This window comes from Camarhynchus parvulus, chromosome 4, assembly GCF_901933205.1.
Source record: "Camarhynchus parvulus chromosome 4, STF_HiC, whole genome shotgun sequence".
NCBI lineage: Eukaryota > Metazoa > Chordata > Aves > Passeriformes > Thraupidae > Camarhynchus > Camarhynchus parvulus.
In genome coordinates this window covers 22,749,738-22,776,232 of record NC_044574.1, presented here as the reverse complement: position 1 = coordinate 22,776,232, position 26,495 = coordinate 22,749,738, and the positions used below count along the sequence as shown (strand labels likewise).

The 26,495-nt window shown below is 37.9% G+C and overlaps 1 protein-coding gene across 8 annotated transcripts in view; it reads right to left on the bottom strand.

Annotated features, from left to right (window-relative positions):
- Nucleotides 1–26,495, bottom strand: part of TBC1D1 (TBC1 domain family member 1) — a 95,448-nt gene that overhangs the window by 7,884 nt on the left and 61,069 nt on the right. For 5 of the 8 annotated variants that reach the window (XM_030947108.1, XM_030947107.1, XM_030947106.1 and 2 more), the window contains 8 exons: nt 25,935–26,063; nt 23,432–23,551; nt 22,140–22,279; nt 11,562–11,747; nt 7,598–7,759; nt 5,618–5,776; nt 2,410–2,654; nt 1,824–1,983 (listed from right to left, as the gene is read on the bottom strand). In XM_030947108.1, coding sequence (XP_030802968.1) covers nt 1,824–1,983; nt 2,410–2,654; nt 5,618–5,776; nt 7,598–7,759; nt 11,562–11,747; nt 22,140–22,279; nt 23,432–23,551; nt 25,935–26,063 — 1,301 coding nt within the window. The remainder of the gene's footprint in view (nt 1–1,823; nt 1,984–2,409; nt 2,655–5,617; nt 5,777–7,597; nt 7,760–11,561; nt 11,748–22,139; nt 22,280–23,431; nt 23,552–25,934; nt 26,064–26,495) is intronic. The other 3 variants (XM_030947112.1, XM_030947111.1, XM_030947110.1) reach the window with 2 other exon arrangements.

The following is a 26,495-nucleotide window of genomic DNA, read 5'->3' as shown; positions in this document are numbered from 1 at the left end:
GTATGTATGTTCTGCAAGAATTTGTGAAGATATAGATCAAAAATGATTGGATTTTAACTTGCCATATTGCTGCTGACAGCCACTGGCAGAGTGACAGCTCTAACCTTTTTTGTTTAAAGTTGTGTTTCAGAGTCTTTAGTATGGGTTAGGATAAGACTTTATTTTCTACTGTAAGAGAATGTCCAATGTTCCTAACCAACATAGCTCCAGTAAATACTGTTTTAAGGAAATTATTAAATACAAAGGAAATACTGAATTCAAGGAAAATATGAAATACAAAACTGCAAGTGTTGGTCACATTGAACTTTCTAAAAAACATCAGAGGTTTCTAAGAAGCAACAGTTTCTGTTACACATGCTTTTCTCTTCTTGATCTAAAATCAGATGTGTGAAGATCATGTATCTGTGCCTTCTATTCTAATGCAAAGTCTTTGTTTTCTAAAGCTCTACAATCCTTCAATGACAGAGAAAATACTAATCTGTGTATTAAGGCAGAAATCCAAATATACTGGATACAGAAGGCACTTTTACAACCTCACTGCAGTCAATTGCCCCATTCAAGCACTTCTTACCATGTACAATACTGTGAAAGATTAAGAATAACAAAAACATGAGCTGATTATAAAGTCAGTATATGACACTTGCATACAGCACCTAATTTGATTCCTACAGGTTATTACTGTCAGCTATATACTTGTTGATGCACATTAACCTGCTTTGCACTCTTCCAGGAAAAAACATGCTGTTTTCCCTGGAGTTTGGATGCTAATCATGGGACATATAGTTTTACTCTATACACCACCCTTTTCACTGTGAGTTTTTCCAGCATTACTTTTAGCATGCCCTTAAACAGAAACTAGACAGGATTCTTTTTGGTTCTTCCTGAGCTCTATATTCCTATTTGTGGTAGGCAGGACCATATTGTTTTTAAGTCAAGAAAGTGTCAATATTAATCTGCTAATGAACAATTTCTTCATTGCATCTCTTAAATGACTAAGGAAAATGAAACTGGCTTCTCACTAGCGGAGAAGAACTCGGGAGAAAGGACAATCCAGTACCACATAATGAAGTGGAAAAACAAACAACTGAAAAAAAACCAAAGCATCTTCTCAGACATCAAACAATCTACAAAATATACATCCAGAAGATAGCATCAAGGTAAATTCTTTACTGGAATTTAATTTAGAAAGAAAGCTTCTGTAGATATTAAAAATAGGTAACAGAAGTGACTTTAGAAACTAAACCCCAGATGGTTCCAAACATTTTTGGAACTAAAACTGTCAGGACAAGAAACACTAGCTTAAACGTCTTATATTTCTGCAGAGTAAATCCACGATTACACTGCAAGGGCCATCTCTGTGTGTGTTTTAAAACATAATGCTCAAGCTAATTTTCTGCTGACACTGCTGGAAATTATGATAATGGAGTAAATGGATATACTTCTCAGATGATGCCTTTGTTACATCTCTTTTCAGCTTGAAAATAACTAATTGTTGGTGTTGAAGTGTCACTGCCATAATACAATGGCTGCCCTCATGGCACCAAATTTTGCATCCTCTCTAAAAGTGGCTACAAGGTGAGAAAAGGTAACAATGAGGATGAAAAGACATTAGGGACTGTTGTTTACTTTCCTCCTCTCTCTTCCACTTTTACTGATATACTGCATATTCCATAGGATGACCTCTGTTGTTTTTCTTCTGTTCACAATAAGCAAAATATTTCTCCTGGGTGTCTGAATCCACTTGGATAGTAATGCTATAATAATACCAAGATTCCACATGCAAGACTTCAGAAAGAACAGAGAGAAGGTTTAGGAAGAATTACCAAACACTCTGGATACGAATCCAAGGGGAAACTGGGAGGCAAACATGGTGAGGAACCAGGGAGCAGCATAGAGGCTGGGGCCAATCTCATGTGCCTCCAGGTGGTTATAGAGATCTCGATGGTAGTCATGAAGAAGTCGAGACAATTGGTACATCTGGATCTGCATGGAATAAGAACAAGAGACTAAAGATCAACATGTTTTAACATTCATAATAGCAAAGTCCATGCTTCATCCTTGTCAGAAACAGAGAAAGGTATTTGTCAACTGATGTTTGGATGAAATTGTGTGGAAACAAGAAATACCTGGAAGTCACCTAAAAGACACAGAATGGGTCACCTGTGAGTCTACAACAGGCTCATTTGCAGGGTCATTTGAACGCAACAGAAGTCTTGTTTATGGTTTCCATAGTTTCCCCAGAAGTATTTTGATTTGAAAATCATGCATTTAAAATGATGTATTCTTTTCCTAGATTATCTTTCCCTATTTTTAAGAATTCAATTTACGTTCAGTTTCTGACAATGCTAGCTGTACTGCATTATTATTATTTAACATTAGGATCTTTTACCAAAAAAAATGAAATCATACCTGCAAAATTGTCATGTCAGGACGATATTGTTTTCTCAGGCCCATGTCAAACATAAGGAACTTGAGCATTTTAAAAGCATCTTCTTCACTCATATGAAGTAGTAAAACTCCTGCTACAAAACTAAGGCCCTGGCAATATCCTACTTCCTGGTCCAGAAGTGAATAGGCCTTCAAAATGTTGTAGAGTGACAGCTGCCCAGCCCCCAGCTGTGCTGAGAAGTACGGGTGTGTTGGAAATGTGCGCCCTGCGAAAAGAGCTGAAATTAGTGACTGAAACTAAAAAATAAACAACATAAGGCCCAAAATCTTATTATATTGTCAAATGAAACAGTCTTTCAAAACTGTAGAGTCTTTTGAGAAGTAGATTTTGAGTCAACCCACAGGAAGACCATAAGAAAGTTAACAATACAGAACAATTGACTCTTATTTTACTCTACCACTGTTTTGTTACAGATTTTTTTAAGAACTTCCAAAGGCAAATTTTTCACTTTAGGAAAAACCCTCCCCCTATCAAACTTCCTCTGTGAAATACCTCAACAGAGGAGAAATCTGAATACCTCTTTTGTTCTAGTATTAAGTGGATCTTGTTTTCTGGTTGCCCACTTGTTAAATACTACCCCACCCTTTAGCTCCTGGAATGCTGCTGTGCTACCAGATAATATCAGAACTCCTGTTTCAAGACTAAGCCCGGGGCAGAGTCCTTCTGCCATCTGGAAGCTGCTCTAGCCTGTCACATGGGACAAGGCATTCAGTTCTGAGTAGATCTCCCTAGCCAGAGTGTCAGAGTTGAATGTTACAGAATAAGTATTTCTAGCTTTCAAACGAGAAGGAGCTTGCGTTCCTTTGCTTGAAGGACAAGTTACTACAGCACAGTCTAAAGGCAGACCTGCACTGCCTCACTCAGGCAGCAAAGCTCGTTTCTTGCTGTCATGAAAAAGAGTCACAAGCTCAGCAAGAATAAAAACCCTAAGAAGTTCTAAAAACCAGTAAATGGAGGAGGAGAAGAACTGCTAAACTCACAAGCTGATATGCTTCTGAGTGCTCTGATGTTGGCTTAACTAAGAATTTTTAGCCTTTATTTTGGAACAAACATCTCTGGTCCTACCCAGAAGAGACTAAATGAACTGTGATACCGCTAGAGCCCCAGAATGCTCTAGGTAAGTACCTACTACTTTACTTTTTAAAATGTAATAAAACAAAACCTAATTTTCTACAGTGTTCAGCAAACACCCAGTCATGGATGGTTTCCTACAATGACAGCACTGAGACATGTAAATTGGGCCAGCAAAACAACTGCTATACCTTAGCTCTGCATCAATATGCACACTCCTGGCCTCAGGAAGCACTATTTACATCTGAGGATGCATCAATTCAACAAAGTGTGAGCAATACTATTATAGCTTTGGCTCATCTGTGTTAACAAGACCTACTTAGCCTAATTTGGGAAAGGTTGTCAAGTATTACAACCACCATATTGGAGAACATAGCTTTTTTCTTTCAAGGTGTAAGTGCATGCTTTCAGAGGGATTCTTAAAGATTAAGAGAAAATGCTTCTGGTAGCCTGAAGGCACACAAGTCAGAACATGCAAATCCCTTCTAGCTGCCTATCCAGTTATGCTGTCTGTTACCATGCAGCACAGCAGTATTTCAATGTAAATCACTAGGAAGTCTTCACTTCCTGGTTCACCTTATGGTTATGACAGGGCCCAAACCTTCTTTCAGCTAAGGGGCTGGCAAATAGCACCCTGGAGAAACAACAGCTTGCATGAAAACCACCATGAAGCTACCAATTTGCCAACACAAGCAGTCATTTGTTTCTACAAGAAGAGCACATGGCTAAGATGAGAAGTATTTGTGTGCAGAACTGGGTAGAAAATATGAACAGCTTGCTGAGCCAGTAAGCCCCAGTCTGGTATTTGAGACAGCCAAGCTCAGACTGGCTGTGCTCCCTACTGTCCAGGAGTTGTCCCAGCACTATCCCTCTGCTAAGGTGTTCAATTAATTTGTCCAGCACAAAACTGTTCAACTCTTACTGAGCCACTTCAGTGTCCCATCCTCCACTGCCAGGGCTATCAACACCAGGTATGCTGGACCAATAGGGTATTTGCTACTAAATGATCTCTGGCTGCACATAAATGTCTCTCTCAAACACAAAGGATTGCTGTCTGGCACTGCTCGGTCCAGGGGAATGCCTAGATTGGTGTGCAAAGTCTGAAGGGAGGCAATTTTACACACATTGCCACTGCCCATTCCCAGCTGGCATTAAAGCTCCTTGGACTGTTACTTTCCCAGTCAAAACCAGGCAGGTCTGCCAAGTAGGGGAAAGTGAAGGTGACAGCCACCACCACCCTCTCCCACCTCCAGTCACGCCACTTTCTGCAGAAACACACCTGTTTCTTCACATTCCTATGTATTTTCTACGCACTGCTTTGGTTTTTTGACTTTACCAAGTGTTGCAAAAAAGGAGAAAATAGCCTCTTTATTATCTAAAGCTTAGGTCACCATTTAAACTTGACAAATCTTCTCACAGTTCAGTACCCACTGAAGACAGTCAGCACATTGAGTTCTTAATAAAATAATAAATGAGGGCTCCCAGAAAGCTCTGGGTAAAGGTAATCCTTCCTTATCAGGCAAGAAAAGGGGTAGATCCACTTGCAGTGAAAAATGCTTAAATACTGTTTGAGTAGTTATAAAGAGCAGAATTATGATGGGACAATTTTTGTACTACTGCTTTACAGAAAAGATGTAAGAGAAAATAATGCAATTAATCATTCAGATCAGTCCAAGTACAACTTTCCCCATAAATTTTTATCATGACATTTGGTTACTTGCAGTGCATAATTTCCTTTGATGGAGTTTTTCATTGCAAATTCATTTAATCAAATGCAGTGACAATGGACTTCTTAAATTGACCCACACAGCTCCTCAGAACCGAAGTGTCAGTGCTATGCTCTGGAAGACATTGATTTTTTGCCTTTATTAGGGAAGAGCATAATGAATACTGAGTTCATTGTGGGAGTGTCCCACACACGAGAGGTCTGATCCTCTTGGAAAAACACCAGCTCCTGGTTTCTCACACCAGATTAAAATCAGTTCTTACCAACAACCTATTATTAAATAGTCAAAGGCATTTTGTGTGTTACCTTTTTTAAGTATCTTACAGAGATCGCAAACCCTTTTTTTAATTTCAGACCACCACTGTACTTACCTAGGTCAATAAGAATTGCATGCTGTTGGGAAGTTAGTTGTTTTAGGAGTTCTTTATAAGGTGTGTCCTTTGGTTGTTGTTTACTTGGAAACTGATGTTTAAGATGGTATTGCTCAGCTAGAAACTTCCAGATCTCCCCACGGTGGTGACGTGGCACTCCTAAGCAGAGAAAGCAATTAAATCAGTAATTTGTACTCCTACTGAGGCTTCTGCTATAGTTAACAGGATTGAGGAAAGAAGATGCCTATCTGCTACAGTCAGGCAGATCCCTATTGGCAACTTCCCGTGGACCACAGAAGTAGATAAAACTACAGTGCTTTTACTTCCTCAATCAATAAAAGACACCAGCACCTTAACAGGAGTGATTTAAAGCAGAAAGAAATACTATGAACTGCCTAAGGTTAATGCTTACATCCAGTCTGAGAAGCAGTAGAAGAGGCATCAAGAACTGCAATACTTGTCTCTGAATATGCTTATGTCAAATTTTTCTGTGTAAAGTACACAATAGAACTAATTCACACTTTTCACTAATATAGCATGGACTCTGATGTTATGAGTATGTTTTAGGAAGCCGGGATGCACACATATCAAAAATATAAATAGGTACAAATGAGATGTGATCTAGAGACTACAACACAACACAAATAATCAGATAGCAAATACTGTATTTCTAGTTTTGCTATTGGCTTGCTTAATGACTGGTACACATAAAAATGTTTTCAAGTTTGAATTTATTCTCTTTAAAAACAGCAGATATTATTTAACTCTTTCACGTAAGTAATGACAGTTTTCATTTTTAAGCTGTAGGTAAAGCTCTGAGAGTAAAATTAATTCAGCACAAGGCTATCACTCACTATTAAATCAGCTACACAAGAAATCAATGCACTTTCACTTGGGGAAGTGTTCTGTCTAATCCGTAATGTACTGGAACCAGGCACTACAGTATGAAGTACCTTACAGCTTGAAATTTTTAGGACTGTTTTTTTCTTTTGGTATATTTGTAACATATGGAGGACAATAACAATAGGAGAACGCAAGACTTACTCAAGCATCCAAGTTACAGGGAAAGATAACAAACCACATTAGGATTTGATATTGTTAAAAATCTAGAATTACCCAGTTATTTTAAAAGGGCAATTTGGTTTAACTTGCTTGTATAATTGCACATAGCCAGATGTAATATTTAAAATATTAAACTTCTGATAGTGGTTAAATCTTGATACTTCCTTTATATGTTGGAAGCTTTGTAAAGAACTATAAAAAGCTCCTTGGAGTACCTATCTTCACCATTAGTCCATATAGCACTCAGCTTAAGGACTTTGGGTCCAACCACAGCAGATGCAACATTGAGTAATAGCCCAATTTCTTAGAACATTTAAAAAACATCTTTAGGTTGTATTACTTTTGCTGCAGTGGGAGATAAGGGTGGTTGGTCAGCCCTGTAGTTGTGAGGAAGACTGTAAGTGGTGTCTGCAAGGACAAAGTTCCTGAGCTCAGAGAAAGTTCTTGACCTCAGAGAAAAGGCAGTTCTGCAGAGATACCACATCTACTGTTTGTGCACAGACATAGTACACAGCCTGGAATAGAGAATTTCCAGAAAACAGTGCAGAGGGACTTCTTCAGTTATTCACACAGTTATTTATTGGCATTATCCAGGCTTTTTTTTCTTTAATTGTAACTTTTAATTTATAAAATTAGATTGCAAAAACTGTAATGTATTGAGGTAGTATACAACTCTCCCGGTAAGGGCAGATGTTATTCAAAAATGTATGCTGTAGCTCCAGCGATACAACTGCAGCAACCATTGAAAGGGACTGGTACTTGCCTTTGCATAACCATGGTGGTACCAAAAATTGTTACTTGTTTAGTCAGCAGCCTGAGGAACAGCACTAGAGAGAATATGGTTATAAGGAGTGGTTAAGTGGCCACACTATTCAGATACAATTTACATGCATTTCAACAACTCAAAAAACAGTTTACCTTGTCCAACAGCAGAGTGTATTTTTTCCACATCAAATTTAATCTTTGACCTTCCAGGTGTACTCAACATTTTTTCCCAAATCAAAGTTACGTCTTTTAAGCATGGTGTGATTTCTTCGTAGTCAAGTTTCAGGCGTCTGTTCTGCAAATTGTTTTCAGATGCTAAAAAGTGATACAATGAATGTAGCAGTTAATATTGTTTACTATTTGTAAAATGGATTAATTTAACTTACAACTGTCTCGTGCTACTACCTGAAACATTTAATATCTGTAATTCCATGATTCTGGGGTTGGATCGGTTTGTTTGGTTTTTCAAAGATATTATGTGCAATATTAATTGTGTTTGGCCAGTTAAATTGAATTCCCTACTTCTAATCAACTGCTAAATATGAAGAATCATGAGACATGATGATTAATGAAATAAACATATGATTTTCATAACAGGAATTTTCATTTTCCAGCTCTGCAGCGCAGAAGACTTTCAGCAAATGAAAATACAAATCCAATTCAGTCATCTATTTGTTATGCATACAGCCCTGTAATAGTAGTAACAAAGTAAAAACAATAGCTGGGAAAGTATCAAAAAATCATGGCAGAAATAAAAACGATTTGTAGCAGAGTGTAATTTCAAAATTTAGAAGTAGAGTGAGAATTTCAAAGGGAGTTTTGGTAAAGTTTTCAATTTTTTTTCCTGTGGGGGTATTTTAGCACTATCATGTGCCTGGAAAACAGGATTTAATAATGTTAATAATGTAAACTAAATAATTAAGCATGTTTTGTGACAGTGGATGGATCTGTGCAGGTAATAAGACTGAAAAAATAGAAGAGGAGAAAAAAAGGTGTAGTTCATATGAGATACAGATATGTCAGTCATCTGTTTCTAAAAGGATGAAATGATAAAAGAAAATGCTATAAGGAAATCAAGACGAAGCTACAAAGACAGAACTGAGGAGAGACAAACAGTGGGAAATTTATGGAGAAATTAACAAAATAGGTTTCAAATTTTTAACTAGGCTGTAATGTGGCTGAGTACTCAATGCAACTAGTTCCAGGACATGAGTAGCTCTACTTACAAAAAATGAAGCAGAGCAAAAGTTCAAAATATGTAAAAGTCTGGAAAGGTTCTACCGTATTAAACAAAAATTAAAAGGTAATTCTCTTACAAATAACATTATGTTAAAACTATGTTTATGAAAGAAGTGCATCATTAAGTGACCATGTTTTTTAATTTGTCCTTATGTATTTACAGTACTTCGTTGTGATGATGCATTACTGTAATGGTAACAAGATACTCTTATTTTGAGGATATTCTGCCATAAATCATAAGCCTGCTGCTACTTTTGAGGATTTCACAGTATGAACTCATAGAATCACTCCTATTCATTTCAGTCTTGAGATAATCTCTGTTAAAATGTTATTATATTATCTTTTGATAATTTAACTCTCCATTATTTGTATTTTCAACTCCTTTGTATAAATTTAATAAACAGTTAAATATTTGTATTTTCAACTCCTTTGTATAAATTTAATAAACAGTTAAAGATTGCCTGACATTTACATTACAAATGACACTATCAACACACTAAACTCAACTTGTTCTGAGATCTGTATCTGTAATTAAGGTTTTTTACATTATTGAATTCTGGGAGTCTCAAGGTGTTATCTTGTCCTGTACTCCCACTGATTAAACAAGCATCTAGATTTTAAAAACTGAAAAGAAAATAACTGTTTATACCTGGGAAGTGTACTTCTTCATCCTGTAGTTGCTTTCACATGTGAATGACTTTATGCAACGAGATTATTCATGTGAGTTGTGAGGTTACCTAAGCGTTTGCAAGATTTGGACCTCAGAATATTTTATTTTTAATTCAGTGATTAACTACAGATACATGAAATACATCCACTCATAGTTTTATTACAACTGTGTGTTCCCTCTGAAAGTAATTCAGTCTTTCGAAACTATTTGTCAACTTCTTAATATTTTTGTCAGGTCAAAACCAATACATTTATAAATCAGAATATTAAAAACCTTAGAACACAGATGGTATTGTATGAATATAATGAAAAAAACCCCTGCATTTAAATTTCAGGTTATAGGAAAAAAAACTTGGAGAAATCTTATAATGTTTCATCTTCTGCAAACAAATGTTTTCTGATTCTTGGCAACTTTTCAGACTTTTCTGCTTTATTCAGTCTTCTTATGCTATGTGCAAAAATGGGACTTGTGAGGGCTGAGGTGAGAATATGCCTTTATCAACAAGCTTATTTAGATACTGACACTACCCAATTCCCAATATCACACATAAGCACCACTAGTAAAGATGCTGTGCTCACTGCAGCAGAGTCATGTGCTGCTTTCAACTACTGTCTCACCATCTGGGCTCTTCATGCAGCAGCTACCTAGGACACCTCCCTCACCCCACAGGGCATACAACTTAGCTGGGCCTTCAGTTCTGCCAACACCACCTCATTCATTCACTAACTGGCTTTTCAGACATGCTCATCTTAACGTATGTGTGATGGTTTTCCAATTTTTTCTTTTGGGCAGACAAAATTGGAACACCTAGTTAAACTTGGTTTAAAATGTGTATGGATATTAATGACCTGCACTTGCCAAAAATTTGACTGCAGGCTGCAAATTCAGATAATTTGAATACCAGAGAAATTAAAAAAAATTAGGAGCATAAATACACAAAACAGAGAAAATTTATTTCCAAATGCCATAAAAAAGTTACAGAAGCTCATTTACGACAGCACAGTTCTAAGCTTGAAGAGATTTTATAAATAATTTCTCTTAGCACCTCTTCTCCAGATGGCCTCAGCCTCTGGCCAAGGACACTGTATATCTGGTATCCATTGTCATATTTTATTTTACTAGATTAGCTAGTACATTGCTGTTTGCCATGTTTGCCACCTGTGGGGTTCTTAGGAAACTCGGGTGTCAGGTGTTCTTCAGACAGATTGACACAGGAGAGCTACACTGTTTGCTGGGGGCAAACAGCCTACAGGTGGGTCAAGTGCTTTGGCAGGCCATATCCAATATCCAAGAGGTGTTCTGTCCTTCCAGCCATGTGTCTTAGCCTGAGTTTAGAGAAGGATTTCATGTTTGGTGTACTGAACTATTCACACAGCTGGGCCTTCTCTCTACACACTACTTAGAAGTCTGTCCTTCCTCAAGTTGAGAAATAAAAAGAAATATTGCCATTTTCACGCCAGGTGCCTCCCCTTTTGAAGGTTCAGGTGCCCACTCCCTTCCTGAACATCTAAAATCACCCAGATAAAAATTTCTGTCCTCATCATTGATATTTTCAAAGGAGCAGCTCTCAAAGGCAATCACTTGTGATTCTGCATACACCTGTTCTTTACGTGTAAAAATTGCCACCAAAATGGATTTGTTGCAGCTAAGTCATTCACAGAAAAACTGTGGTTAGGAACAACTGAAAATTACAGCTCCTCAAGTCCCTTTGAACTCATCTAAGTCATTACCACTGCAGAAAGCTTGCCTGCACAGTATGGGTACTACTGCAGGAACCCATAGTTTCGTGTCCAAAACAACCTCTTTAAGAACTTCCTTTGAGCCTCAAGACTGGCTAAACACAATGTTGCAATGACCAATACTTAGACAAGGATCTGTGCATGTGAATATAGAAAAGAATTCAGTTCATGATACTGATCATGTTGAATTCCTTGTGAGGGCTTCCAGACACCAGCCTAAAAAACCTCAGCCATGGTAAAGAGAGTGTCCCTTCAGATCAAGTAAACAAATAATAAGATGAAGAAAAAAATTATCATACATTGTCACCTACACTAATGAGTGCTGTGGGAGACGTTGCTAATCTGATTTACCTGTGGGTTCCTAGAATGTTTCATTAAGGCTTGGTGCAGCCCACTACCAAGGCCACCGAGAAAACCAAAAGGTGAATTTGTATTGCAGTAGGATGTAGTACTCAAGAACTTCACCAACCTTGTAACTTCTGGTTTTCTTTCTCCATTCTGAGGAGCAGTATCTGCTGAATGATGGCTTTCTTCCACAACTCCCGAAGCTCATGGGGTGTCCTCTTCCTTTCTTCTTTCACTGGCCCAAAGGGGCCATCCTCACACACTGGTTCCAATGGGGATCTGGGTGGAAGATCTCCCAGTTCACAGTAATCTTTGAAAAAGAAAAGCTGTTGTTTACTACTTGGATGTCTTGAACACGTGAATGAAGGGACAGTTTGCATATATATAGAGACAGGTATCTATAGATACACACACTAACTCATGTATCCATCTATATCTAGATAGATAGATAAGAGGTAGCAATACCAAACAAGGTTTCCCAAATGACAGTTTCAAACAGACTTAAAAGTTGCTTCAGAATAAGAATCATACAGGCTAAAGCCTAGAATAATGTTTTTCTATAACCTGGCAAAAACATTGTACCACTCGCCAAGATCACATCTTGCTAATTACAACTTCACCCCAGAGAACAGAAAGGAAAAGGCAAGTTTGAGAAATTACAAAAACATAACCTACAGCTGAAACGTGGCATGACTCAAATAGCAGATAAAATCAAATATAACACCCACATAATTTGAAGAATAAGCTCTAAAGCATGTTTAACAAAGAAAACACACGCCCTTAGCTGCACAAACACACCACCACCTAAGGCCATACAATGGTATGATTACCAGTTCTTAAAGTAAATAGGTGGAAAGAGAGACAGGCACTTAAGACATGCTTGTTTTCACTTCTCATTTTTAACCATATCATAACCTTCTGTACTTTTTCTTTTGGCTTCAGATGGCCTACCACAAAATATATTATTTTGTCAAGCATGCAAAGGAATTCTAAGACTGAAAACATTACAAAAGAAAGTGAACATTAAATAAATCTCAGGCAAATTAAAAAGTAAATTATTTTTAGGAAAAGGGTATATAACCTTGTTTTACATAAGTAATCAATGTGAGAAGCACAAGCTATTATACTTTGTTTTCGTAATACCTGCTGTAGTATCACTTAATTTTATAGTTTTATACAGCTTCTCTGGAGGCTCAGTAGTCTTTGACACAATCTGCATCCAGAAGAAAAATTACTTAACTCACCAACTTTAAAATGAATGGTCAAAACAACCAATCTCTTCCTACCAAATCTCAAACTGAAGGCGATAGCAACAGCACTTCTTCACCCAACCAGAAGCTACGAAATGGCTCCCTGATCTATACATGCAAGACAGTGCTTTAAAGTTAGTGCCACAAAATCCATTCACAGCCTCGCCAGCCAAGGACAAGTACATCTGTGTGTGCTATTTCAAACAGCTCCTGCAGAAGGAGCATTCCTGAAGCAATTATTCTGATGGCAGGTCAGTGCTCCTCGTCTTTATCACTGCCTACCGTGGTGGTAAAAATTTTGAATTAAACACACACATCATCTCATCTCTTCAAAACTAACAAAACAGGAAAATTTTCCCCCCTTTAACTTCTGCCCAGACTGTCACTCTGCTTTGACTCATGCAGCTCATATGCAGCTATTCCTTCCTTGTTTGTTCGAAGGCACTCGCACAGCTGAGCTCAAATGACTAAGAGTGGAAATGTTCACAGCTGCTCACTTCTGCTTTTCTAAGTCTTGCCATTTCAGTCTTCTCCTCTCAAAGAGTCCGACAGAATTAGAGTAGCTCCAAATACCACCCATTTCCTTATACAACATTTATTTGCTTGCCACCACAAAGTCTGGGGCTAAAATACACATATAAAAAAGAGTGCAACATTTTCAGCTAGCAGAACAATTTAAACCTTTCCAATCTTGCACTCTGGGTCTAGATGGGGATACCCACACATATGGTATCTACAGCATTTTAAAGAACAATGAACATCATGGGAATGAGAATTAGGCAAAGGTCAAATATTTTACACTTTAATGGCAATCACCATTTTTGCAAAGAAAATAGGAAAACTGACAGGTGCACTCAGAGATACAGCTGGTTATGGAAAGTATCAATACAATGAAGAGACTATTATATTCATTAAAAGAAACTGGGAAACATTAACCTTTTTTCTTTCCAGGTAAATGGAAAGACTTTAATGGGCTAAGATCTGCAATTATGAAAGAGCTACAGGCAAATGTCAGCTCACAAAGAAGATACACACACTCAGTAACTTTCAACTTGTATTGACCATGAAAGGAAAATTATTTTTATTTGATTGCTGGTTTTGATGCAATTGTAGGTTTTGATGCACATGCTATACTGTCAACAATGTTCTGTACATTTTAATGTAAAATTTCTAAATATAGTAGCTTTGATCCCAATTTTTCTTAGTGCATATTAAGAAATATTTAAAGGGAAATGCTGTTAAGGATAATGCTGGTAGAATTCACTTTTTCGGAATAAAATAATACTTTTTTGGAATAAAATAATAAAGAAATAAAAAGACAATCTTCAAGGGAAGTTGTTAATTTCCTCTAAGGCTGCATACAATAATGACACCATAAGAAAGAGGAATCAACAGAAGTGCTCTCCATACACCAAGGCAAAAAAGTAAAACTGATCTAGATAGGAAACTCCTTATCTACTGTACAGTGTCTGTGGTCTGTTCACATCTTACATTCATGTTCCATTCTCAAAGCATCCAATATGGAACACAGGCACATCTTGGTGAAGCAAGTCTCTTCTACACATCCTCCCAGTGGTTTATGTATCTCTTTTAGCATCAGATGTGTATTCTGATTTTATGTTTGCATATATGCACTAATATGTTAGAAAATAATAGAGTATGTCCAGATAAAGTTTATGGCTACCTACTCGCTAAAAAGAGCCCTAAACCCAAAAAAACCCAGGCTGGTAAAACACATGCAAGGAAACTGATTAAACACATTGCATTCCTAAAGCAAGAATAAACACATTCAACATCTAGAATCTTCCTGTTTTCAATGTACATATCCCACTTCCTCAGGACAAATTTCAGGCATTGGTCTTCAAGTACCAAGCTCACAAGTTTATCAGAGACACTACTACTTGTTGTTTTCCAGTGGTCAAACTGTGACAACACCTGAACTGCTGCAAAGCATTAATTACTGAAGACCACAGTCCTGCTCCCATTTAGGCTGAAAATTTCCCATTTGTTGCTGACTAATCTGATAAAATCAGTATTCATTAAAAAAAAAATGTTTAAAGCTATAAAAGAAAACCAAAAGGCTACAAAATTCTCTAAGCTGAACAATTATGATTATCAACCCTACCTCTAGTGCTTCTATGAAGAATCCTAGGATTGATTTTGCCTTCCAAACAGCAGCTCCTTTTCTATTTTTTCTTTTGCTTCTTATCACTTGTGGATATTTAACAGAAAGTCTAAAGTCTACTCTGATAAAGTTCAAGCCATTCAAAAGCTGCCTTCCTTCCTGTCTGCATGCTGGCAAGATTTACAGAAAGCAAAATGAACCTGTTTAGCTGCTCAGGGGGCCTGTCAGAAGTCTGCAGAGTTGCATCACCTGTTCGGCTGGTAAGAAGGGAAGAAGGTGGAACGCGAAGGAAATCCCTCAAAGCAAAATAAAAAACGCAGACATTTGGTAAGTCAGCACTAACCCACGTCCCTGAACATACAAGGTGACAGAGATACATACATACCACCCAGCTTCCAGATGCAGAACAGACAATGGCAGAAGTACTGTGACAAGGAACTGAGTATTGTGTTGGGGATCTGGAGGATAGCAGAGAAAGCAAAGATAAACAGTATAGCAAGTCAGCTGCATCTAACTGGGAGCTCACATTCCACTGAACCAAACTGCCATGTGTTAACGTCCAAGCAATGTGCACCCTTCAGAACTTTTATGAGATTAGGAGGTGCACTTAAGCAGGATCTGAATGCTTCAGCACACACTGAAAGACTGCTTCCCTGTTCATCTGCCAACTTAGTCAGCTTTTGTTGACTCCTATTCCACGTTTGACCTGACCCTAACTCCTTTCAAATACATTGCTTCCTTCGCTTTCATATAAAATTCTACCTCCATACAAGCTACTCCTATGAGCCTATAGCACTTCTGTTCTCTAAGGTTCAGGATTTGGCAAGGTGACTTGATAACTATTAATAACTATCAATGGTAATTTTATGGTAATTCTCCATTTGAGATTCATACTTGGACTACACTTCAGAACTGTTCTTCTGCACAATGGAATTTTACAAGTCTGTGGGTCAAACCCAAGGATTCCCTGAGAAACTGCACTTCACTGTGAAGACCACCATCTTTCCTGGGCTTGTGAGAACTTCTTCAAGGTACTGAATTTCAGATGACACTTCTCATGAACCAGATGGAAATGTTGCTCAAACATTCTAGCACATCCATACACACTTCAAAATAATTCCTCTTATGCTTCCACTACTTATAATATCCAACAAAGGACAAGGCCAGTAGGAACAATGGACTGAGATGGAATTTGTACAGCTCATCTATTTATTTATATTCAGCTGTTCACTGCACATGGCAATGCTTCAACCCTAAGGTGAAGAGTATCCCTACACTCCAAAAGGATCAACAAACACATTACACAAAACTCTTAAATGGAAAGATGACACAAAAACAAAGTACAAAAGATTAAGAAGGAAGTATCATGATATGTTACTACCAGGGCCCACACTAAAGAAAGTCTGTACATAGAAAGATGGTGAATGATCTCAGTAGTAATTAAAACAGACAATATCTGATCAGAAATGATATGAACAGGGATATTTCATTTGTAAATCACTAAGAAAAAATTAGTTTATCAAGTATTTTCCTAATCAATCCACCTTAGTATTAAACAAGTTTTAATTGACAAACCAACCTAAAAGCCTAAATTTAAAAAACCATTCTTTCAGAATCACTTAGTCTAACCAAGCTCAACTGTCAAAACCCAGACAACAAGATTCATCTTTGATAAGAAACTCCAACACTTCAAGTAGAAGGAAGGGCTGATAGGGAGGAGGCTCAATAATAATGCATTACCACCAACCTCACTACAGAACTGTTTACACATGGCTCTCTACATGCAGTGTTTACCAGTCACATCCACTCTCTGGGGTTAAAAAGACAGACAACATATAGTGAGAATCTGGACAGAAGAATCCATTAAGCCTTTTATTTAATACATTATGTTATTTTTCGTTGTTGCATTTTAAACTTTAGAAAATTTAGCTTGGCAAACAAACAAGAGAATTTTAAAGTCATTTAAGATTCAATTGCCAAAAGAAAAGACATCAAAAACATCCTTAGTTCTCTTCAGATTTTCCATTCAGGTATTACAACACCTTTTTTCACACATGGTACAGAAATAAAGAGAAATGCAAACTTCTATAACCAAAGACATAATATTCAACTTCATAATGACCAGGAGCCTTCTGTAATCTGAAAGCTTCAGATACAGAATCACAAGAAGCAACAAATTCTTCTAATCTGACATACAACTTAAAGCAATGGCTGAACGAGGAATTCTTGAAAAACTGTGTATTTCAACACTGTTGATTAAAATCAGCTCTGAAAGATACTTTGGACTTTGCTTTTCTTTTAAAGCCAAGACTTTTTAAAAAGTACTCACTACCTCCAAATTAATCTCATTTGCTAATATTATCAATCCCTGAGAAAGGAATGCCCTGATATTTCAGTGGGCACAGAAGCCACCAAACGTGAATCATGTACTTACTGGCTGTAGCCAAACTTCTGTGCTGCAAATCCAAATTGAGCACATATTTGCTCTGAGAGGAGCAGAACTGAGTAATCAATTACAACCAACTGGTTTTAATTAATAATAACTGCGCTGCTAAAATAGTATTGGCAAACACATTACAAATAGCTTACACCCCATAAACACTCTTAAGCACAGAATGCTAAAGCAACAGCTTATAGTATTTGCAATGCTACTACAAAATGATTTTTTAAAAATTTGCTTAAATAATGAAGAGATATAGCCCACACCACAAAGCACATAAACAGATAGGTCGGTGTTAACTACAGCTGGTTTAAAGAATAACAGTTCTTCTAATTCAAACTTTTCTTCAGCACATAGGATTTACCAGATTGACACCTCTATCTGACAGAGGCTGAAACCAAATTAATTTTAATTAATGAATCAAGTTCATTTTCCTGTACAGAAATACTTGTGCTTTCTATAACATTTTTTTCTGCAACTCAAGGTCTAAAATAAAATTTAGTTGATTTTTTATCTGAATTTATTTGCTGACTACTGCTAAGTGGTACAAGCATCTCATTGCTCTGAATTTCAACTTCTTTCACTACTCAACAAGTAACTTCATTACACATTGCCCATATTAAAACAAATCACCTATTCTCCAACCTAAAACTGACATAGCTGCTACAAAAATCTTGTTGTCTACTTCCAATACACCTCCCTCACCAAGAAAGCTCCAACAAGCACCACTACTTTCCTACCATTTCCTTCAAAAACTATTCACATCTCCCTTAAACCCAGCAATGATTTGGGACTGTGCTGGGAGTTTCTGACAATCTGCAAAACAGTTCTCCTACTATGACCAATTCTGAACAGTCAATATGTGAAAACTGCAGTTAAAACTGTCCACTGCACACACATTTGTAGATGCTGAATATATGTAAGTGAATATCTTGCTGCACTGCAGTGCAAGGTGAAGTTTCATGATCAGTCCACACAGATTTAAGGATGTCCTGCTACTGAGCAGAGTAAGGGCACCCACCCTCACCTACCAGACACCTGTCCCTGCCTGGTCTATTGCTTGTGTAATACTGTGAGTGGGACCAGAAAACTGACCCAACTGAAAATTAGGGCCTTTGAGTGTGTCCATACTTCATCTGGTTTAAAATGATCACTGAGTTGTTGTTCTCTTCACCTTTTTACCAGTGAACAGAGAACTAAAGAGTCCTGGACCACTTGCATAGCCAAAAAAAAGTGGGTTTTGAGTGATGCTACAGAAGTAGGCACATCTGCTTGTAAGTAGGGTGGGGAGGTATAAAGGTAAAAATAAAATAATTGAGGAAACACATTAAACATTACTTAGAATGAGTAGGAGAGACAGAGCTTTAGAAAAAGAATAATAAAAACGTTCTTTCAAGATAAATGTAGTATTGTAACAGATCAAAGTGTGATCCATTTGGTAAGGAGACTCTGCTTCCCTTTTTCCATCTCTCCACTTTGCAGGATTCAACACTTATTGCACTCCCACAAATAAACAACAGAAGCAGAATTCCGGGGATGAGACGCTGTGTCAGAAGGTGCCAGTGAGAGAACGCTGCCCCCTGGTGCTCCACAGCACTCGCAGGACCACAACCGTTCAGGGGAAGCTGCTAACAGCAGGAGCTGAGGCTGGAGCATTTGAACTGCAGCTTGCTACAGTGGAACTGGCATCAGTCAGCACTCCACTCCATCCCCCAGCTACCAGCTGTGAAGTATTAGAAGTCCTACAAATCATTTCACCCATCTAAAAAATCCTTCTAGGTCTTCAAACTGGACATCAGCCTCATCTTCAGGCTCACCAGGGATCACCTGGCTCTCCTGTCAGGCACCAAATTGCATAATAGTTCTCTGATGTGCTTAACTGTAAAGTTATGTACAGAAGCAGGGGAAAATACTAGGGGAAGGGGAATGTGGCAGCACCAACAAGCAGGAAGTGGCTGGAAAAGGGTGTGTATGTGGGGCTTTGCTCCCACAACAACCAAGACATGGTTTCTCTACAAGGCTTTATGTTGTCTCAGAGTGCTTGCCTCGTTGAGCATGGCTACTTTAGTCCAATCATCAGACAAGGCAGGAATCTCAACTGGCAAAAAACCCCATCTTTCCAGCATATCTATCTGCAGCATTTTTCTTCTACTGATTTAGGACAGAATACTCTCCTTCATATATAGTAAATCCTTCCTTTTAAATAATGGTGACTGCAAAACAAACTGTGCTCTATGCCTGGTAAATCGTGATGCAACCCCCAAAGCACAGCCAGCAACCATTTTGTTCCACCTGAGCTACAGAAGATGAAGTTTTAGCTAAAACTATTTATGAGCACTAGAGGATTAAAAGATTCAGAAGTGCAAGACAGTGGGACTCAGTGCTGTTTAAGCTGTTCAAGCTTCAAGTGGAAACTCAGGATATCAGACTTTTATCAAGTTCAGTACCTCGAATGTGTAAGATCAAAATTTCAGCAAAAGCTATGTACCAGTTCTCTAGGGTTTCTTTTTTTTTAAACTTTTAGTAAATACACCTTCATATCCTGCTTTGTTAACCACACAGAGAGCAGCAATGAACATGATGCACTGAGATTCAGCTCACCACCTGTCTATACAAAAAAACGCACAAAAGTCAGAGCCTAGGTTTTTCTGCGAATATAAAGCTTAAAGCTGTCTCTAGTTCTTGCGACAACTTACACATTCTTATGTGCAATTTACTCATTACAACTCAGAGAAGTTACAGTCACAGAGCACTTTCATTTTGTTGACAACGCCTGCCCACACGTGGTCAAAGCAATGCACAGTTCAGGCAGCTTGGTGGATTTCACCTTCAACACCAAGTTTAGTAAAGCAGCCTAGGTTAAACTTGAAAAACTGTATCATCTCTGAGTCACAGAGATCTGGGTCTCTTGGCTGAGCGACTTAAAAGCTTTTAAACACACCCCTCTCCCAGTTTCTTTCCTTACTTCTCTCCGGCAGATTACTCTGTAGCAGGCTGTTGACCATGGCACCTCAAGGGAGAAACTGGTCAGTGAAGTCTGTGTCTATAAAGAGGAACTCATAAATCACAGATGTTCCCTTAATTCCCTCCCGTCATGCTTACTTTTGCAGAACATGACAAAGCATGTTATCTTTAAAACCTTCTTTGCCCTCTGTCCAGTCTGGCTGAAATTGATCTTTTGGTGATATATCAGCTGTTTGTACAAATTAAAGGAAATCAGTCTAAAAAGAGTGAGAAAGACTTAAAAAAACCAGAATATGAAAGAAAAACAAGATGATGAATGACAGGTAATTACTTTTACTTTGGAACTAGAGGGGCTTCTTAGTTAACTGTGGTGGTGAGTCCAATGTAGGACCAGCTGTACAGCATCTCCCTTTAAGGCTACAGAGACTGATAACAAGTGAGTATTCTTCACTGCCAGAAATGTTCCAGGAGATGCATAAAAGTCCAAATAGAAAAACCCAGTATTTGCTTTAAATAATTTAAAAAACCCCCTGACACTGAGTTTTCTTCTGTTGATAAACTGAGTATGTACAGTGAAACAAAAAAGAAAATGAATGAAGAAAAAAGGCCAAATATTTTAAATTGCTGCTCCTATTAATAGCACATCCTGTTTTCCATTTTGGCCGCACTTGTTTCCCAAACTATTCTGCTTACCCAGCTGTAGGTTGTTAAGATTGTATCTTGCAGCTATTATGTCTCAGAGGAAATGCTTGGGTAGGCAATTTAGGTGGATTTTATTTTCCTATTTAATAGGGGAAGGTTTTGTGGCTTTCAAAAACAAGTAAGACTATTTCCAGTCACAAAGTAGAGACATCACACTTGTAAAAATAGAAGTTTCATATAACAACCCTTCATATAACATGCCTTCAAGTACAACAGAGCATTTCACATCTATGTTCACACAACATGCTCCTGAAATCATTTCACATTGAAGTATACTAAATTTTAGAGGCATCTGTGCCCATATACGCAGCTTACCTCACTGTCAATCAAATTACATTGCAAGCAGTGCATAAATGATAGAAACACTTCTGTTATGTGCCTACTCCAGTTGATCAAGATCTCAGTTTAAGATGCAAGAAAGCCATCAAAGTGACTTTAAGATAGTTACTGTTTACTACATTTACTATAAGATACTGCTCCTTTCTGTTTCCTTACACTTTTTCTTATTTTTCATACAATGGCCTTAGAAGTAAGTCAGAAGTTATAGCTTTCAAAGCTCATGCTGTGAAATTCAAACTTTAGAGAGCCAGAGGATTTTCTCAGGGATTCTTGGCCCCAGCATGTCCTGTACTATCTGGCTTACAGAAAATGAATGCACAAAATAATGCACATGCATGCTTATGCACAGTGGTTTTCCTCTAGTCGGTGGTTCTTCAGCTCTACAAAATTTCACAAAATAATTATGGGAACAGTGGATAATTATGACTGAAGTGGCAAATGTCACAGACTAGGGCAGCATACATGAGGACAAAGCATGCACCACAGAACTCAAATGAGATCATAAAATAAATGTAATTCCTGCTGGTACACCTGGATTTTTCTAGTCTGTAGTTCTATACGCCAACACAGAAAGATGAAATAGAAGCATCCTCTTTTCTTCAGCACAATACCTGGTCATGCATTTTTTTCCCCAGAACTCATTAAAATAGTACACATAAAAATAATTTCTTCTCTGGCTAGTTAACATGAGACAAGAGGAACAATTGACATGTGAAGCTGAAATGTAAAAACTCAACAGCCAACCAGTTGAGTATATACCAAAAATCAGGTGGCAAACTGCAATGACAGTACAAACAGAACACCAGGCAAACAGATCCCCTTGGTTCACACTTCAAACACTACATACACCAAAAAGCTCACAGAAGCAAACCCAGGCTTTACCATCATATCTGCTGGGAGAGTCACAGGCTTTCTGAGGAGTGGCCACTCGCAGGAATATCTGCTGCCTCCAGGAATGCCTTCGAGTCCTCACGGGGCTGTCGGCATCCAGGGCCTGCTGGCCGTGCTTGGACTCGTAATCACTGAAAGGGCAGAGCACAGAACAGTGTGTGAGATCACCTGGGCTGCCAGGAACAGCCACACAGCCTTAGGGAACACCTGGGCACTGCCTTGGGGGTGCAGTGTGCTGTGCACATGCAGGGCCAAGCTCGCAGTGTCAGGAAGGTGAAATTTGTTTTGTGGCAGAGGCTTACACATGGCTGCAAACAGCACTGGGGTTCACAGACAGGGACTGGCAGCTCTGTACAGTCTACTCTTTCCAGTTTTAATTAATTTTCAGTTTTCTTTGCAGCAGTATATTAATCAGAATGTATTAAAGATACATACACAATAATGGAGCTTTACCATCACACTATTTACATGCCATCCACAAAACCTAGCAATTATTCATAGGAGACACAAACTTGCTGATGCCTTTTATCAGTACTCATCAAGGAGCTTTATAAACACCAACTGAACTTCCAACCTTTTGTGCAGTGGGTATGCAGTATACCTCCTCCCAACACAGACTGGGAGAAAAACTTTAAACCTTTCTGTTAGCCTCGGAAATATGCAACAAACTTGGGAACAAAATCCAAGAACCTTGGATATTACTCCTTTGATGTCATCCACACATGCCATACAGAGGTTTTTACTCAGAATAGAAAATGAAATAGTGAGGAACAATGCTGTCTTCCTATTAAAAATCCCACTAATAACTTTGATCTGTTAGAACTCTAAACTATTCATTGCTTTATTCCAGCTATTAGCTAAATGATTACATGAGCCTTTGTAGAAGCTGAAAGGGATAAATGAAATCCAGATAGCTCTGGCAGCAACAGGCAGGAGCATTTTCCAGGTCATCCTCTCCTTCCAACTTGAGGACACTGACATTGCTTAGGATGAATCATATAATCTCTTAAGTGAAAACTCTCCTATGTCAGGAATAATCACAGAAATACATAGATGGAAGTTGTATGACCATTGCAACATCAAAAATGACTAAAATCTGCAATCCTAATGGAAGAGTAGTCTGGGACAGCTTAATTCTTTTGACAGCAATTACATGCAGAATACACACAGGTGAACCATTGCACAAATCAGGTTTTGCAAGTGCAAGAAGCATTTGAAATATTTCAGAAAAAGAAATCTTTGAAAATACAGTTTTACCTCTAGGCTTTAAGAGAGAACCCTACCTTGTTGTGCTCCTAAAGTCAGAGGTGTTATTTTCATCTACAGGAGCCAGAAATTTTAAGAAATTTGGCACAGAAGAGGAAGAATGAAGCTTTTTCCTTAAGGCAGTACGGTAGGAGATGCTGAGAGTGCAGTTGGGAGAAGTACAGTTTAGAATAAAGAAGCATAAATCCACAGAATAAAAATAATACACATTCCTAAGTTTCAAACAAAAGGCAGCTCAGTCCTGAAGGCCTGAATATCAAGGAAACCAAAGTCAGAACTAAAACTGCTAACAAAGCCCTACTTTGAGATACATATCTGTTTGGGCAAACTAAAATGTTCCAATGTATACAAATGTACTTCCAGTAAAGTTATTATTTTTTGCTATATCACAAAATTTTTAGTGCATGTTTCAAACAAATTCCTTTAATCTAATAAGAAGGAATGAAAACTTTATTACATTTTCTTAAATATGAGTTTCAATGACTGACTAAGTTTGGGGGAAAAGGTCAGGAAAAGTTGACACTGATAATCACTGTGCTGGCAAATGAAAAATAAGACTTTGGCAAAAACTATTTTGTAAAGCATTGACAGGGCTTTATTCAGACAAACCTGGAACTTTAAAGTTAAAAGCTACGCCTTCTGACTGATCATTTATGATTGTGGCTTTATTTATGCAACAGACAGGAGCGCTAATCAAATTTCATCAGCAGTCTTCTGGTCAACATAAGTGTTTTAACAGAAATTCTTTCCATTTAAAGTAATTATTTAATTGTCTTTTAAAATAACAAGTCTGAAACATACTCAGAAGAAGGTCAATAAAATGAAGTAAGAACAACTCAGATAATGAAAAATTTTTGCATGGAGTGAAAATATAGAAAATTACTTGGCTGACAATACTAGAAGACCTTTTTTGAGACAAGTACACAAAATCACATGAGTAGGAGAATTTACTCCTGAAAAAGCAAGTTTGAGAAATAATTGTTTCTGATAAACCATAATGTTCTATTTGGATGGCATTTAGCACTGTTTCCTGAAGATGTGAATGGAAGGGGGTGGGGGAGGGCAGAATACTCTGGGATGATCACTAGCATGAAGTGAAGCAGGTTCTTTAGTAGCTGGTATTGAGATAAAGAAATAAGGCTGTAGGATGGTGTGCCCTGCAAACAGGGCTCACTTACAATTACATTGTAAATCCATTACAATTACATGGTAATTTCACTTACAGAGTTGGGAAGCTTGACTGTATTGATTTAAACTTATTAACCCATTTGACATCCCTATCAATTTCCATTTTCAGTCTTGCTGCTTAGATGTTCAGTATGGCATACCCTTAAGAGACAGGGAAAGGAAAGGAGAAATTGCAACTGTGTGTACAGAATCATTACTGAATCACTTGGGAAAAAACTGCTTTGAGAATTTAACCTTCAGGATTCAAGTAAGTCTTATTAAATTGAAGATAAACAGGATTCTGCAGGCTCCCAATTTCTGCCTTGAGCTACGTCATACTTCTGAGGTAAAGCTGAATTAAAAGATTCTAGTTAGTACTCAGCAAGTGCAACTGAAGAAACTGGTGAAGCACCATCCTCAGTTGAATATTTTCTTAGGTTTAGAAAAATCAGCATCTTGGGGAAATAGGAAACTTTCACACAAGAGAACAAAACCAAAAAATAACCAGCAACAGCAATAAAAATTGCTTGCCAATGGCCAGTGACTGTTGACAATGCTTCTGAGGACATTTGGTCTCATTAGGCTTTTGAGCTGAAATATGCTGTTTTAGCTCAAGAGGTTAAGAAAGAGTTTCACAGTTTATGATTTTTAGGGAGCCACTCAGTTTCAAGTTCTCAGGGAAACAAGTGTTAACGTCCTTTTCTTCAATGCTCTCTCCATATTTTAATTCTAAGAAAGAAGGCATGGAAAAGTACAACTTGATACTGCTGCAAGTAACCAAGAAAAATCGTGAGTTGATGGGTTGGGGTTTTTGTTTGTTTGTTCTTGGGGTTTTGTCTTGTGAGGAGTGGGGATGGTGGTGGGGTTGTATGTGGTGGGTTTTTTTCCTATCAGCTCTCCATATTCCTGATGCTTCTTGCCCCATGTAACTACTTGGTCAACTTGCCTTTAATGTCAGGCACAAAAGAACAGTAGTATGTTTTTGTGTTACCATAACAAGGGACAGAACCAAATGCTTCAGGCAGGACAGAGTGAGCTCTCAGGTTCTTGGCAACTTATCCCTCACACAATTTAAGGAGTGCTGCTGTCTGCTGCATAACAACAAATTGCTTTGGAACAACTAGTTCTAGAGAAAGAGCCAGTGCCTGAAAGAATTTGATTGGTTAAAACAACAAATTATGTAAGTACCAGCTCTGCATTCAGTGGTGGAGCAGTTAAAGAGTTCCCTCTCCCACAACAATCTACCACCTTTGGTCTATACCGAATTGCTTTAATTATTTGTGCTACAGAGTTTCATATTTACGACATAGGAAAACAAACCCTATCCCAAACTATTTGCCGGTACTAGCTCACCTTTTTTGTGCAAAATGGCCACTTGGTTCTCCACTTGAATTATGCCTTAGATATTTTAGAAAGTTGGGCGAAGAGGCCGAGGGATTAAGACGAGCTAGAGTAGGAGAACGTGCAAGTTGACCAGAAGAACTTTTAGATTTGCCGACAGATTCGTTCACACCATATAGTGCGGATTCCAACCAGAGCGATGGAGTTGAGGTAGCACAGAGAACAACACAGAAAGAAAGGAAAGGAGGAAAAAAAAATGAAATCCCTTCTCTAATCTTTGAAAGGGAGCTGGCATATAGAAATGAGACATTTCCTATGTTTTTCGCAGTTAATGCAGCAACTGTAAGAACATGAACTTTTTCTTAACCCAATAAGCAAAGTCCCAAATTCCTGTTTACAGGCTTCAGCAAGGCATTTCAGAATATGACCAATTATAACTCACCAAAAAATGACACTAACACCCCCATTTCTTTTTCCTTATATGTGCTTCCCCTTGATTTCAATGACAAAGTCAGGCATATGATCAAGAGTTCCAATGAATGAAAAGTGAAATACAGAAGTATTTCAACAGTA